This window comes from Dromiciops gliroides, chromosome 6 (genome assembly GCF_019393635.1).
Source record: "Dromiciops gliroides isolate mDroGli1 chromosome 6, mDroGli1.pri, whole genome shotgun sequence".
NCBI classification, from domain to species: domain Eukaryota; kingdom Metazoa; phylum Chordata; class Mammalia; order Microbiotheria; family Microbiotheriidae; genus Dromiciops; species Dromiciops gliroides.
Window position 1 is genome coordinate 5171680 of NC_057866.1, and position 12706 is coordinate 5184385.

At 44.7% G+C, this 12706-nt stretch overlaps 1 protein-coding gene across 10 annotated transcripts in view; it reads right to left on the bottom strand.

Annotated features, from left to right (window-relative positions):
* The window catches only part of PPFIA1 (PTPRF interacting protein alpha 1), a 103831-nt gene that overhangs the window by 39375 nt on the left and 51750 nt on the right, over positions 1-12706 (bottom strand). For 5 of the 10 annotated variants that reach the window (XM_043970365.1, XM_043970363.1, XM_043970366.1 and 2 more), the window contains 8 exons: positions 12126-12290; positions 11254-11328; positions 10777-10878; positions 10365-10589; positions 8079-8225; positions 6168-6302; positions 5542-5616; positions 5087-5170 (listed from right to left, as the gene is read on the bottom strand). In XM_043970365.1, coding sequence (XP_043826300.1) covers positions 5087-5170; positions 5542-5616; positions 6168-6302; positions 8079-8225; positions 10365-10589; positions 10777-10878; positions 11254-11328; positions 12126-12290 — 1008 coding nt within the window. The remainder of the gene's footprint in view (positions 1-5086; positions 5171-5541; positions 5617-6167; positions 6303-8078; positions 8226-10364; positions 10590-10776; positions 10879-11253; positions 11329-12125; positions 12291-12706) is intronic. The other 5 variants (XM_043970371.1, XM_043970368.1, XM_043970370.1 and 2 more) reach the window with 3 other exon arrangements.

Sequence of the window (12706 nt, forward strand, 5' to 3'; positions counted from 1 at the left end):
GTGCCCAGTTCCCTCCATAGGAGGGCCTTCCCTGCTTCCTCCCAACATCATGAGGGCACCACCAGAGAACTGGCCATCCCCAAGGCATAGAACCAGGCCACCATCTCCTTCTCTCTCTCATGACACCTTAATGAAACCCTGGACTGGGATGCTTCTTTGGTGTTCCCTTTGGTTGTGTGGTCCACCTGGCTCATGGCCACCTTTGTATTCCTCCCCTTTTATCTTCACAAGGGATGGAAAAGGAACAAGACATTTGATTCTCCTCTTTAAGAAACTACAGAGGGGCAGCTGGTGGTACAGTGGATAAAGCACCAGCCCTGGATTCAGGAGGACCTGAGTTGAAATCCAGCCTCAGACACTTGACACTTACCAGCTGTGTGACCCTGGGCAAGTCACTTAACCTTCATTGCCCCCCCACCCCAAATGGGTGACTCTCCAAATATGGTTAGACTTGCTGTTTTGCTTGTATTCATCCAATATGAACATGGACTAATCAATGTGAATGAATGCTTAGCTACAAACAGTAGTGATGAAATATTCCAAGTACTTGAATCTCCTGGTTTATTCTGGAACAAGTGAGTTGACATTTGCAATAAGAGGGCAAAAGGAACAGTGAGTCAAACAGCAGAATGGCAGCAAAGCATCACGGTCACATCTGACATTGTAGTGTTGACCGCCATCACTCTGAGAATTGGCCATCTTGATTCCTTGGTGAAGCAATACAAACTGACCCTTAAAGTCACACCTTTGGAGTATTTGGTGATGGGATGGGAAAGAAGTCACTGCTGCATGGCCACCTACAAACTTCTATGTTGAGGAGAAGCTTGGCTATCTGGCAAATCTTTGCTCAAAAATGAACCAAGTGAGTCTGTCATTAAAGGAAAACAGCTGCCAGTATTTGTTGCTAATTATAGAATGAGCTTTCAAGGAAAAATGAGAATTTTTGGAAAACTTGTATATGCAACCATGAGCTTGACTGACAGCTTCTCACAACTTCAAGCCAGTTCTGCTGAGATCTATGGTGACTTTCAGATTTTCTATCATGCAGCATGTCAGAATGCCCCTACCTCTAAGTTCCTCATACAGGGTGGCTGCAGCTGGTCCCTCCCTAGGTCTGCCAGCAGAAATGGCAGAGTCTTAGGCTGAGAGAGACTCCTCCAAAAACCAGTGTCTAACATGGGGATAATCCACACTCCATCTCAACTCTTCTTTTTCTTTTCTTTTCTTTTTTTTTTTGGTGAGGCAATTGAGGTTAAGTGACTTGCCCAGGGTCATACAGCCAGTAAGTGTCAAATGTCTGAGGCCAGATTTGAACTCAGGTCCTCCTGAATCCAGAGCTGGTGCTCTATCCACTGTGCCACTTAGCTGCCCCCATCTCAACACTTCTAACTGGGAAATTCACTAACCTGAAATAGAGCCAACTCCATTTTCACATGATTCAATTTGCTACGAAGGTTTTCCTCCAATTGAGACAAAATCAGCCTTCCACACCAGATATGAAATCAAAACAATCTAGGATCAAATATCATTTCTGACATATAAATGTTGGACTAGGGGTAAAAGTCATTGAGGATATCTGAACCTCAGTTTCCTCACCAGAAAAATAGAAATAATAATACTTATACTACCAACTCCAAGGGTCTACTTATCCAGCCCTAACATCTCTCCTGATCTCCTCTCATGCTTCCAGCTTCTTACTGAACACCTCAAACTGGATATCACCCAATTATCATAAACTCGCTATATCTAAAACTGAATTCATTACCTTTCATCCAAGCACCCTTGCTCACAATGCACCTTTGTTTCTTTTCTTTTTCTTTTTCTTTTTTTTTTTTGGCGGGGCAATGGGGGAAGTGACTTGCCCAGGGTCACACAGCTAGTAAGTGTCAAGTGTCTGAGGCCAGATTTGAACTCAGGTCCTCCTGAATCCAGGGCCGGTGCTTTATCCACTGTGACACCTAGCTGCCCCACACAATGCACCTTCTGTTACTGTTAAGGACACCACCTAGGTCTTCAGCTCCTCATTGGACCTCACTCCCCACAGCCTGTCAATTTGACTTCCATGCTGTCTGTTCCTAATGATTAGAATTTTTGGAAAGGGGAGAGAGCTTATGTTTTCAAGTGAAGGCTTCAGGATCTGTTGCTGGGAATCATTTAAAGGAAATGCCTTTTTAGATGTAGGTAGCTGTCTGGCACAGTGGGGAGTACTAGGCTTACAGTCAGGAAGCCCTGAATTCAAATCCTTATTTAGATGCTTACTAGCTGTTTGACCTTGGGCAAATCACATCTCCATATATCAGTTTTCCCATCTGTAATATGGGACTATTTGGCTTAATGACCTTCTGGGTCCCTTTTTTCTTTCTTGAAAAACAACATATTTATTTAATATTTTATTTTTTTACCTAGTACAAATAAAAACAATTTTTAACATTTATTTTAAAAATGTTTTGAGGGGGCAGCTAGGTGGTGCAGTAGATAAAGCACCGGCCCTGGATTCAGGAGTACCTGAGTTCAAATCCAGCCTCAGACACTTGACACTTACTAGCTGTGTGACCTTGGGCTAGTCACTTAACCCTCACTGCCCCGCCAAGAAAACAAAAAACAAAACAAAACAAAACAAAACAAAACAAAAAAAGACAAAGTGCAGGTTTGACCATGTCACATACTTAACTCAATAAACTCCAGGGGCTCACTAACACCCAGGATCAAATGTAAAATCCTCTGTTTTGTCTCCATTTTCAAATTTTTGTTGCGCTTTTTTTAAAATCCAAATTTTGAAGCTATGGGCAAGAGATGCCTTATTAACCAAACAAGGGACAGGTGCAACTACAAAAGATAAAATAGAAAGCTTTGATCACAAGAAACTGCAAAGTTGCTGCACACTGAAAATTAATGTATCTAGAATAAGAAGAGAAGTTATTGCTGTTTTGTTGCTGTTGGTCCTTTGTTCTCAAAAAGGACCATGACATGGGGGTGATGTCATGACTGAAGCGAGGGAGGACAGTGCAAGGACACCAACCTCACTCTTTGTTCCAGAGCTATCTGGGTCCAGTGGCAAGATATACATCAGGACGACTGGAGGTGGTCCTGGATGTTTCTTTAAGCAATTGGGGTTATGTGACTTGCTCAGGGTCACACAGCTAGTAAGTGTCTGAGGTGAGATTTGAATTCCGGTCCTCTTGACTCCAAAGTCAGTGTTCTATCCACTGCACCACCTCGCTTCCCCAGAAGAGAAAAACATCTTTGTATCAAATTTTGCTGACCAGGGTTTCCCATTCAAGATTACGTGTGTGTATACACACACACAATGAGCATAAAAGCCAATCCTTAATAAAAGTGGTCAAAAAACCTACACACTATCAATCATATGAAAGAACATCCCAATCACCCTGAGTGTTACTTCATCCCCCAAAATCAGCAAAATGGCAAAAGGTGCAAAGCGCCAGTGCTAGAAGAGCTATGGGGAGACAGACACCTCGGCACGCTGTGTGTGGCTCAAGACAGTCACTGGGAAAGCAATTGGGAACTTCTGCAAATCAAGTCACTCAAATGCCCAAAGCCTTTAACCCAGAGATTCCACTACTAGGCTTTTACCCAAAGGGTGCCATCAAGGAGAAGAAAGTACTTAAGTGCATCAAAATAATTACGAGAGCGCTTTTGTGAGAGCAAAAACTTGGGAACCAAGATGCCCGTCAATTGGAGAATGACTAAACCAACTGTGGGAATTGAAGGCAATGGAACCCTTACTATGCTGTAAGAAATGAAGTGAATGCAGAGCAAAACGGGACAATTCACACGTACAGATAAGTCAAGTAAGCAGAGTTAAGAAAACAACATGCACAATGACTACAACAATAGAAACGGAAAGAAACAACACGCACACACATTTCAAAAGTAAATGTTGACGGGGAAGGAAAGGGAGGGAGGGAGAAAAATTTGGAACTCTAAATCTTATGAAAATGAATGTTGAAAACTACCCTTACCCCCCAAAAAAACCCAAAAAACCCCAAATTAAAAATAAAGGACGTATGAAGATGATGCATTCAAAGAAAGAACTGATAAATAGAAGGTATGTATAGAATAATCATATATATATACATATATATACACACACACACACATACACACACATATATATACACATACATATATACAAATATACACATATATACATACATGCATACATTCCTACTTGTGTCTAATGGTAGCAATCTCTAGGGTGGGGGAGGGTAGGGAAGGGAGAAAAGGAAAAAAAAGAAATGTACATGAAAACTCTGTTGTACATTTGGAGGGAATAGCAAGTTATACATGGTAGACTTGCAGTTTCTCGTGTAATGATTTCTTCTTATTGTACTGTTTTGCTTGTTTTGTTCCAAGAATTGAAAATAAAATATATTTGGTTAAAAAAAAAAAAAAGTAGGGGCAGCTAGGTGGCGCAGTGGATAGAGCACCGGCCCTGGAGTCAGGAGGACCTGAGTTCAAATCCGGCCTCAGACACTTAACACTTACTAGCTGTGTGACCCTGGGCAAGTCACTTAACCCTAATTGCCTCACTAAAAAAAAAAACAAACAAAAAAAGGTGATCAGTTTTGCTTGTTTTTCCCCCTCTTCTTTTTTTTCCCCCTCTAAAAAATATTGTTATAGGATATGTCTCTCTGAGAGGGGGAAGGGAAAAAATACTGAGGAACATTTTAGTGATATCAAAAATTTTTATTTTGAGGGGTGGCTAGATAGCACAGTGGATAAAACACCAGCCCTGGATTCAGGAGTACCTGAGTTCAAATCCAGCCTTGGACACTTGACACTTACTAGCTGTGTGACTCTGAGCAAGTCACTTAACCCCTGCAAAAAAAAAAAAAATTGCCCCGCCCCCCAAAAAAAATTATTTTTACAAAAATGTGTGGCTGAATAATAAACAAGTAGTGACTCCCGGGCTCTGTGAGTCTGTGAGTATCATAAAAGAATACAGAATGAAGAGGTAGGAGAAAGAAGAGAAGCCAGCAAAAGACAAGCCCCTTTGGTCTGAACAAAATGTGGTCTCCTAAGAGCCCGAGACGTCTGTCCTAGGGACTGGGGGCACACATACCCTCTGTAATTCCTGGTTCTTTTCTTCCAATTGGGCTTCCATCTGTCGTAACCTTTCTTCGATGTTGCCGTGTCTCTCTTCAGCCTGCCGGGGACAAATGCTTAAGTCTGACCCAGTCATTAAAAGGCATTTACAACATGCTGTGGGAACTACTGGCATAGCAAGAAGCAGAACGTGCTGGGCATGAGCAACATCTTTCTCTCCTACGGTGGGTACCGGGTCTACCTGATTCTATCACAAACCTGTGAATTGTCATGTGAACAGTGAGCACGCCATCCTTTCTCTTGGGTCAACTGTGCAAGGTCTGGTGCTGGCAATTGAGTTTGTGCTAGAAATTCTCAAATTCGCCTCCCCCCAGGAAACATTTCCCCAGCACTCAAGCGGCCTTCAGTGAGTCACGACAGAAAGCAGAAAGCAGCAAGCAGAAAGAGGGACTGATGCGCAAAGGATTCTACCTTCCTAAGCTTGGAAGTAAGTTCGAACAGTTTAGCCTCCTGAGCAGCAGAGTTTCCAGAAGACAAAGGGTCAGACTACAAATTCAACGAGAGATGATAAAGATAACAGGGAGTGGGAGAGGAACTGAGACTCCAAAAAGCAGACCCACAGATGGAGAGGGAAAACGTGGTTCACAGATCCAGATGTAAAACTGCTGAGGTTTAACACACATCAATGTTTAAAAGAAGGATGCCCACTGTTCACTGTCCTTTAAGCACCTGCTCCGTTACAGTGTATGTTAAGTCTATCAGATATAACCTTTAAAAGAAAGCTTCTTCCTCGTAACCAGAAAAGCCTTTTCCTGGGGAGGAAGGCAAGCCCCCCCTCACATACCCCTCACCCTGTCCCACCCCAGCTTTGCAGGTGTTGCTTGGGCTGCTCTATGAAGCAGCCATCCTTAGTTCAAACAAGCCGGGGAGACACAAACTACATAAAGCCACCACCTGGAAAACGCTTTTAGGCATTGCACAAAGGAGGCAGAGATGTCACGTTTTCAGCACTTTGCACCAAATCAGAAATCACCCAGGGACAATCAGCCAAGGTGACTGAGTGCCCACCTCCCGCCGAGGGGGCCGCTGGCCCCTACCTTGGAGAGTGCTGCCACCCTCTGGGCCAGCTCAGCTTCCACCTCGGGCAGGGTCTCTGCTCTCCTCAAGGTCTGCTGCAGCTTTTGCTCGGCCAATTCCAAGCGTTCCTGTAACTGGCGGTTTTTGTCTTCACTCTGGAACAAAAACCAGCTGTCAGAGCACAGGACAGGTATTTCCTAGGTGAGGTGTGAGTGTGCTGCACTCTGGGGGTGCCAGATGGGCTTCAGCCTCCCACAAGAACACCGTCCCAGGGTGCCTCCTCTCCACTGGGTTCTAGCCCAGAAAGGGCTCTTTCTAATGAATCCTAGTTCTTTTCAATGCCCCAAATGTAAACTCATTTAAAAAATAAATGTTTCTAAAAATCAGAAAAAAGTTTCATGACATGTGTCTGAGGCAGATTTCAGAAAAGCCTGGAGATTTACATGAACTGATGCTGAGTAAAATGAGCAGAACCAAGAGAACATTGTACACAGTAACAATACTGTGTGATGGTCAACTGTGTTAGACCTAGCTCTTCTCAGCAATACAATGATGCAAGACAATGCCCAAAGACTCATGATGGAAAAGACTCATCCAGTAAAAGAAATACGGAGTCTGAATGCAGATTGAAGCAAACTATTTTCACTTTGTTGTGGTTTTGTTTCTTCCTTCTTGTAGATTTTTCCTTTTGTTCTGATTCTTCTCTCCCAACATGACTAATGTGGAAAGATGTTTACCATGATTGAAATGGATAACCTATATCAGATTGCTTGCAGGCTTTGGGAGAGGGGAGGAAAATTTGGAACTCAAAATCTTACAGAAATGAGTATTAAAAACTATCTTTACATGTAATTGGGGAAAAAAATAAAATAAAATACAATTTTTTAAAAAAGAAAAAAACAGTTTCATGATTTCTGAGGCTAGCTCCCATGTAACTTGCAGAAGACAAACCCAAGAGATCTCGGGCTCTCGGTCTCCTGAAAAGTAAGCCGTTTGGCCTAATTTGAAGCCCACATGCAAACCCAATCTTCTCCTTGATGTCTAATGGCTGCTGTTGTAAAGTTACGCCCCTCACTTCCTTCACAACTGGCTCTACCTGCTGTACCAACCCACCACTCACTCTCCCCCTCCCCAAACCCCTGCTCCCCCAGCCAATTTAGCCCTGAATGCTCTGCCTGTGCCTTTGCAGATGTTGTCAATCATACTTGGAAAGAGATCCCTCTCCAACTTCCAAGACTCCTTTCCAAAGATCAGCTCGAATGCCACCTCTTCCAGGAAGTTTTCCCACATTGCTCCTGCCTGTTCCTGCTCCCTCCCTCTCTCACAGTTAATCTACATGGAATTGCCCTCTCTGTCTCCCCTGGACCAGGCACACAGAGAAAGGCTCAGTAACTATTACCCCACTGAACTGAGCCGAATGGTAAGCCTACTCGACTGTGAGCACTGAGAACTTCTGGGGGCTACTGGGCAATCCTGAACCTCCATGCAAACCAGCAGCCCCTTTCTCATGGAGTTTTCATAACTAACCCTGGGTAACCTCTTCCATGGGGGAATAAACCCTGAGAGCCACAGTGCTGTGGTGGTCTTGAAAGCTCCACTCATCGGCCCTTTCAGCAGAGTCACTGACCAAGAACCAGAGCCACTGGATCTCACTTGCTTTCCCTTCTTTCTCTGGTCCTCAGTGAGGTCAAAGTGTGAGTGCTGAGTCCAGGGGTCTGGCACCTGCCACTGGCTCTGCAGACTCTGCCTGACCAATCCAGCTTTGTGAGCATACAGGGCTATTCCTCACGTAAGCGCAGGCTCCCAACACTCACAGACGTCAGACTTCTAAAGCCTGAGCTTTAGAAGAGCATCTTCTGTCCAAACTCCTGACAGCCAAAAGATGCTGCTCCTGAATCAATGTCCAGACCCCTCCACATAAGAAGCACTACCTGTCGATGGAGAGAGTCCTTGTTAGCGATTTCGTTTTCAAGTTTATCATTGAGGTCATGCACAGATGTAGCTTCCCGCTGGGCGGCGAGGTAGCGTTTTTCAAGAGTCGTGATCCTCTCTTCCATGTCCTCCTTTTGTGCCACAGCCTACACGGGAACAGGTATGTCGGGGCAGGGAAGGGAAAGAATCAGATATTCAGACATATAGAGACGACAGAGGGGATTTACATGCAAAGGGCAGTGTGAAATCTGATGATTACAAAGTGATACAGACAAAGACATCTTAATAACTATGGAGAGGCAGACTGAAGTTTTCAGTAAGAAAAAACTCTTCCAAATTGGAGCAACCCACTCGGAGAGGGGGCTGATGAGGCTTTAGAGGTGTGAAAGCAAAGGAGCCAGGTGGCCACTTGTCCAGGGTCATAAAAGGGTCCAAACAGGAACAACTGGGCTGAGTCCCTTTGAACGCAGATTCCACAATTGTACTTTAGTCATTTATTGAGATCCAGTGGGCATTTACTTACAAATCACTCATTCTATGCCACTCCCCTTGCCCAGTGCAGGGGGATAAAGAGACAGACGTAAGCTAGCCTCTGTCTTCCCCAAAAAGCCAGGGCACTTCAGACTGAAAGCTGGTAATGTCATCCTCATGGTGTTAGGAGGCACGAGGCTGCAACCAAGCTAATGTAGCCATGAGACCAGAGCCGAGAGCGCCCCAGAGGGAAGCCAACATCACCCCATTGGCTCAGGGTGTTTAGGTCTCCCCATTTGTCGACTTTTGTTTAGGAGCATGAGTCTAGTCGCTTCCCCCAGATAAGCTAAGAAAGTCATGTGACTTGATATGCTCGGCTTCCTTTCTTTTCACCACTTAGATAGTTCTGCACTCCACACGACCACCCTGAGTAAAATCACAGGAAGACTCAAAACAACCCTGGGAAAGAACCATGTCTATCACGCCCATTTCACAGATAAGAAGAGTGAGGATGGTGAGAAGTTATGTGATTTGCCTAGGGAGACAAAAACTGCAGTATGGGATTCAAACCTAGGTCTCTCCATTCTGTGTCTTTTAATGGACCTAATTGTCTTGTTCACCCCTGGGGGTGAGTGGAGAGATGGCAGGAGAATCAGCCTCTAGCCCGTGGCTGTTGTAGTTGTGCTGCTTGGGCAGTGACGGTGACCAGAAATGTGGGTCTATACTCCCTTCACAGCTGGTTCCCAAGCATCCGAGGATAGACACATTCCACACACTCGTTGTTAGGTTAACCACAAATATTCTACACCCAGTATTCTCGAGCCTGACTCCATTGTCTAGCTGATTGTTAACAGGGATCCTTTCTTACCAACTGAGAACAGCATGCCAGACTCCTAGGAGACTGTCAATAATGCTGACTCCTTTAACTCAGTCAACAGGTGATGTTGACATGGCTGTATGCAATAGATGCCACAATTCAAGTCAAGGATTTATTTAAGAGTGGGTCTGTTAGGAAGTCTGAACGTGTGAGGAGGGACAGATTGGACAACATAAGGTATATAAAGATGGACAGTTTTATCAACATTAGAAAAAATGACCTTAACATTCATCATACCTATTCTGTGACAACACGCTGCCTGTCATTACATAACAGGGAGCAGCCATTGCCTTCGGGCTTCATCTGAGCCATCCCCCAGACAGCACTGCCACTAAGCCCGATGGGTAACTGCAGAACCTCCATGTTGGAAATGACCTCGGAGGGGTGTCTCATACTAGGATAAGGACCTTCTTTAAAACCTAGCTGACAAGCGGGCCCTGTACCTTTGCTCAAAGAGCCAAGCCTGTTCAATTCACCTCTAGTGCAGTATATCTCTTTATATGTTGTGTATACAAATGATCTAAAAAGTGTGTGTATGTGTATACACGCATGTGCGTGACTGTGTGTACACATGTGCATAAAAGAAAGAAGGTGCTGAGAAGAGTCAAAGTTCATTAAAAGGTCTCCAGCTATTATGGTACAAGGTCCTGGGAAAATCCCCAGCTAACCAGCAGCCCCTGCCGCTAAGGGCCAAGAAGCTGGGGTGCTCCCTGCCCCCCACAAGCAGGGAAGGCTCTGTCCTAGTCCTTACTCTGCCACGGGAAACTCTCCATGAGGACCATAAGAGAATGCTTTCCCCACTCCATCCCAGTCCAGCTGACATGGGGTTCTCCAGCCTGATGGCTGTCCTCTTCTCACTACTGCTCTGCACCCCTCCTCCTCATCCTCCCCACCTTCCCCCCAACACCCGTCCTTCACAACAAAGGCTCCTACTCACTTCTCGGGCGTCTCGCTGCAGCTTGGTGTTCATTTCTTCAGACTTGATGAGGTCCCTCCGGGCAGTGTCCAGGTCTTCCTCAAGCTCAGTCACCCGGCTGGAGAGCGTAGCCAGCCGCTCCTTCATCTGGTTTTGTTCTTTTGACTGTTTATCGATCACTTCTTGGAGCTCTAACACTTTAGCCAGGTCCTCCTCATGACTCAAAGACCCGTCAGAAGATCTCTGCTAGGACAAAGACAAGCAAAGCCTCATGGCACCCTGCCCTGCCCATGGGCTAGCTAAACAGATGCTTATACAAGCCGTGCCACCCCCCACCCCCCCACCCCCTTGCTCTCGGCAGGCTAGGAAAACCTTTCCAAAAAGCCTTCCCGCGAATGACTGACAAACCCACTTCACAGACTCTGATCCTTGCCTTTCCATTGGTGCTTGGGGTGTTTTCCTGTTCGTGACTGATGTCCAGCATCCCATCTGCTGGTAGTTTTTTCTGATTGTTCTGCTCCTTCAGAAGCATTAACTAAAAATCAATCATATCAATGCCAATTAAAACTCACCATCCCTATAAAGATGCAAAAAACAACCAAAAAACCATCAGCAACTGTTGCTGCTCTTTGGTATCACAAATGCATCCAAGTAATGACAGCATCAGGGAGTCTGTCAAACTCCAGCAGCCCAGCTTGTCCCAAGAAAAACATAAGTTTGTTATTGTTAAGATGGGCTTCAATTTTCATTTTCTCCAAGAAAACCAGAGCAGGAGGAGGGAGGTGGTACATACCAGGCAAGGGGGTTAGCGGGTGATCTGAAAACAAAGGATGTTCATAAAACACAAAAGGTTTTGGTCAGAGCCCCTGATTCTGCGTGACAGCCTTTGGTCAGTGCTGCCCCCGCTTACCTCTTTGTGCGTGGCACCTAATTCTTCTTCCAGTAAACTACACCTTTCCAGAGCTACTCGCAACCGTTCTCTCACCTTGAAGAGAAAGTAATAAACAAGTAAAACAACTGTCTAGGTTTCTACCTACTGAACTGTGGCTCACCTGGGGTCCCCAGTCTGTGAACAAATCTCCTGGGGTGTAAGCACTTAAGAATTGGGGAAAAAAAAAATCCCATCTGTATTTCAGCCTAACTGGTTCCCTTTGTAATCCTTTATATTTTATTTTATGTATCTAAAAACTCAACTCAGAGAAGGGGTCTGTTAGTGAAAAATCCCTTCAGGACTAGGGGATTGCCCTAATATCGAGGAGCTGGTGGAGTTGGGAATGAAAGTTAAATGCTTTTCACTTTATTTCATTCTCAGCAAAGCTTCACATTATAGGAAGGGCTCTACCTTCCAAAAAACCACTTGTGCCTACCCATTCTTGTGTAGAAAATCATTTCTAGAACACTGTTAAAAGTCTAGATATTATTTTCTTTTTTTCTCTCTTTTTTTTCAATCTTAATAGTATTTTATTTTTTTCCACTTACATACAAAGATAGTTTAACATTCGTTTTTATAAGATTTGGGGTTTCAAATTTTTCTCCCTCCCTCCCTTCCCTCCCCACCCCCACCCCCAAGAGAGTAAGCAATCTAATATAGGTTATCTATGTACAATAGAGATTATTTTCAACACATAGAATCTTGTCTAAGGCCAAGAAATGCATATTTCCAAAGCTGGAAAATCCAATAAGGCAGGCAGGAATCTCCTGGAATAAATTGACACAAGATACTGGGGCCTCTAGCCTGAATGGGTCTTGGGGGGGGGGGGGCGCACAGCAGGCACCAGAAACCTTTTCATCCAGGGCTTTATGATGTTCAAACAGTGACTTTAGCGCCTTGAGTACTTCCACCTCACTAGACACGCCTGCAGGAGACTGTGCTTGTCTCTTCACAACTGTCATCCTTAGAGATCTCTCGTGCCTGGAGACAAGGCATTCCAAATGCTCCAACAACAGCTGAAAGAGACCAAGGCACCCAGTATGTACTTAAATGTTTGCTGATGACTGGAAGACAGACTAGATCACTGGGGTTTGGAGGGAATGGTCATGGCCCTAGGAATCTTCCCAAATGCCCAAAATGTAATACACAATCTAAATATAACCAACATGCTTAGCCCTGGGGATAGAAAGAAAGGCAAAAACACAGCCCTGCCCCCAAGAAGCCTACATTCTATTGAGAGAAAACACAGGAGCAACTATGTACACAGAACACATAGAGAGCGTCAAGGCGGGGGAGCCTCTTACAGACTTTGCCTGAATTGACCATTCATTTAGTCAAGTATTCAATCACTGAGTGAAAAAACCCCAAACTTTACAAAGGATATGTCCTCTTGCACTGCGCCCATTACTAGGAGGGGGATGTTTCTCTTCAA